Source organism: Cannabis sativa, chromosome 8, assembly GCF_029168945.1.
Source record: "Cannabis sativa cultivar Pink pepper isolate KNU-18-1 chromosome 8, ASM2916894v1, whole genome shotgun sequence".
NCBI lineage: Eukaryota > Viridiplantae > Streptophyta > Magnoliopsida > Rosales > Cannabaceae > Cannabis > Cannabis sativa.
The window spans coordinates 22,539,528-22,542,962 of NC_083608.1; the positions used below are offsets into that span (position 1 = coordinate 22,539,528).

At 30.7% G+C, this 3,435-nt stretch overlaps 1 protein-coding gene across 1 annotated transcript; it reads left to right on the forward strand.

Moving 5' to 3' along the window:
- Positions 1 to 1,568: 1,568 nt before the first annotated feature.
- Positions 1,569 to 3,104, forward strand: LOC133030481 (ATP-dependent DNA helicase RRM3-like). The gene has a single exon (XM_061103235.1). The coding sequence runs from the start codon at positions 1,569 to 1,571 to the stop codon at positions 3,102 to 3,104; it is 1,536 nt and encodes a 511-aa protein (XP_060959218.1).
- Positions 3,105 to 3,435: the final 331 nt, after the last annotated feature.

Below are 3,435 nucleotides of genomic sequence, written 5' to 3' on the forward strand. Positions count from 1 at the left end.
AATTGATAGTATACAACTTGGAGAAAATCGAGGTTCACAAATTGGCAAACGAATTATTTTACCAGCTTCCTTTATAGGTGGACCTAGAGATATGAGAAAACGATATGTCGATGCAATGTCATTAGTTCAAAGATTTGGGAAACCAGATATTTTTTTAACAATAACATGTAATTCAAAGCGGCCGAAATTAAAGAAGAATTACTTCCAAATGAAGAAGTACAAAATAGACCAGATTTAGTTGCAAGGATCTTTAGAGCAAAATTAGAAGAATTAAAAATAGATCTATTTAAACGACAAATTTTTGGACTTGTAGCTGCCTATATTTATGTCATAGAATTTCAAAAAAGGGGCTTACCACATGCACATTTTCTAATTATCTTAAAACCACAATCAAAAATTATAGCGCCAGAATCATTCGACAGATTTGTCTGTGCTGAATTACCCGATAAAAATATAAATCAATATCTTTTCTCCATTGTCATTAAACATATGATGCATGGTCCTTGTGGTCAACTTAATCCAACAAATGTATGCATGATGAAAAATAAAAAATGTCGAAATCGTTATTCGAAATCGTTTTACCCTCAAACAACTTATGGAAATGATTCTTATCCAAATTATAGAAGAAGAGACAATAACATATCAGTTAAAATACGAGGTAGCAATCTAGATAATCGTTGGGTCATCCCTTATAATCCTTATCTACTTGCAAAATATAACTGTCATCTTAATGTAGAAATTTGTTCAACTATTAAAGCTGTCAAATATTTATACAAATATGTCTATAAAGGACATGATCGTATTCTTTGTCCACATTAATTCGAGAAAATGATCAAAATGATATTAATGAAATAGATCTCTACCAACTTGGTAGATGGGTCTCTCCTCCTGAAGCTACATGGAGAATATATGCATTTACATTAAATGAGATGCACCCACATGTACAAGTGTTACAAGTTCATCTTGAAAATAAACAATCTGTTACTTTTAAAGATACAGCTTATTTAAATAATGTTATAAGTGATAATAACATATCGAAATCTATGTTGACAGAATTTTTTAAAATGAATAAAATTGATGAAAAAGCTAAAACATTACTTTACAGAGAGTTTCCAGAACACTTTGTTTGGAACCAACAATATAAAATTTGGACCATTAGAAAGCGATTCGAAACTTTTGGTAGGCTTGTTACAGTTAACCCAATAGAAGGTGAGAGGTATTTTTTACGTTTATTATTAAATCATGTTCGTGGGCCAACCTCATTTCACTATTTAAAGACAGTTAAAGGTAAACAGGTAACCTCTTTTCGAGAAGCTGCTTTACTTAGTGGATTATTAGAGGCTGACACAAATCTAGAACAATGTTTATCAGAAGCCTCATCATTTAATATGCCCTATAGCTTACGTCGTTTGTTTGCTACCATCTTAGTATACTGTAAACCTACTAACCCTAAAGAGTTGTGGGAAAAATTTGAACAACCAATGTCTGAAGATTATTATACTATAACGAACACTCCATCTACAATCAGAACTCATGTTCTAAATCACATTAAATTTATTCTAGAATCAATGGGAAAAGATATCAATGATTATAACTTAGTTGATAATTACATAACTGATAACGAAATTGATAAACAATATAAAGAGATTAATGAACAATTAGCAATTGTTGTTAGCAAAGAAGATATATTAGCTGCTAATTTATTAAATTTGAAACAGAAAAATGCATTCGACTTAATATTAAATACAATTTTCAACAATCAAACTGGCCTTTTCTTCATTGATGGCCCTGGAGGAACGGGAAAAACTTTCTTATATAAGACTATTTTGGCTGCAGTTCGTTCAAAAAAAATAATAGCTTTAGCTGTTGCATCTTCAGGTATTGCAGCTTCTATTTTACCTGGTGGTCGAACAGCTCATTCTCTATTTAAAATACCCCTTCACTTAGATAATTATAGTTCTTGTTCAGTTAGTAAACAATCAGGTTTAAGTAAATTATTACAACTAACAAAACTTATTATTTGGGATGAGGCACCAATGTCAAACAAAGAAGCTATTGAAGCTTTAAACTATATGTTAAAAGACATAAATAATTCCACTCTTCCTTTTGGTGGTAAAGTTATAGTTTTTGGAGGTGATTTCCGTCAAGTATTACCTGTTGTTCCTAAAGGTACAAGAGAACAAATGATTAATGCAAGTTTAGTAAAATCTGAGTTATGGCCCTTATTTACTAAAATTACATTAACAGACAATATGCGGGCCAAACAAGATCCCTTATTTAGCAATTATTTATTAAATATTGGCAATGGAACCGAGCCAACTATAGATGGAAAGATACAGCTACTCTCATCGATGATTTTACCTTATGAGGATGATGATACTTCGCTAAATAACTTAATAGATTTCGTATTTCCAGATATTAATAACTACACAGAAAATATGAATACAATACTCAATCGCGTGATTTTAACTCCGAAAAACGAGTATGTTGACCATATTAATAAAATTCTCATTAATCGATTTCCGGGTAACTCCATAAAATATTATAGTTTTGATGAAACCGTAGATAAAAATGAACAGGGAGTACAAGAAGACTTCATGAATAGCTTAACACCAAGTGGATTCCCTGCCCATGAATTAACACTAAAATTAAATTGTCCAATTATATTACTTCGTAATATTAATACTTCTGAAGGATTATGTAATGGAACACGTCTAATATGTCGACAATTTGGCTCTAATATTATTGATGCTGAAATAGTTACTGGTGATCATTGTGGAAAGAGAATTTTTTTACCCAGAATACCTTTTACTCCATTGGAAAATGAAAAAAATATATTCCCATTTAAACGCACTCAGTTTCCCATTAGATTAAGTTTTGCTATGACTATTAACAAAGTTCAAGGACAAACGTTAGATTCTGTTGGTGTATTCTTACCAGAGCCTGTTTTCTCTCATGGACAATTATATGTTGCTCTATCTAGAGCAAAAACTTTATCAGCTTTAAGAGTTCTCATTAGACCACCATCAGGCAACGAAGCTGACAATAATCATACCTTGAACATTGTTTATGAAGAAATCTTATTATTAAGCAATACTATATAAAAGTTCTTATGTATGATTCTCTTCTTATACATCTTTTCACTGTTTATTATCAATATTGATTATATATTTTAATTTAACTTATTACTGTTATTTCTTTTTACAGATCAAAGATGAATCCTCAGTATAAATTACTACGAGAAATTACACCATCTACTAGAGGATGGATAGCAAAAGTTACTGTTATTGAAAAACTTATCCCACGTATCTCTCGCAATGGAGTATTGTACCAACGTATAATTCTTGCTGATATTGAGGTTGTTAGGTTTTATGCCCTAAATAAAACTCTTTACAATCTGATTAGTTATCAATATAAGAAATTTGAAGTGATTGA

Coding starts and splice junctions, on each gene's coding strand:
- LOC133030481 (XM_061103235.1), top strand. CDS start 1,569: ATGGGAAAAGATATCAATGATTATAACTTAGTTGATAATTACATAACT.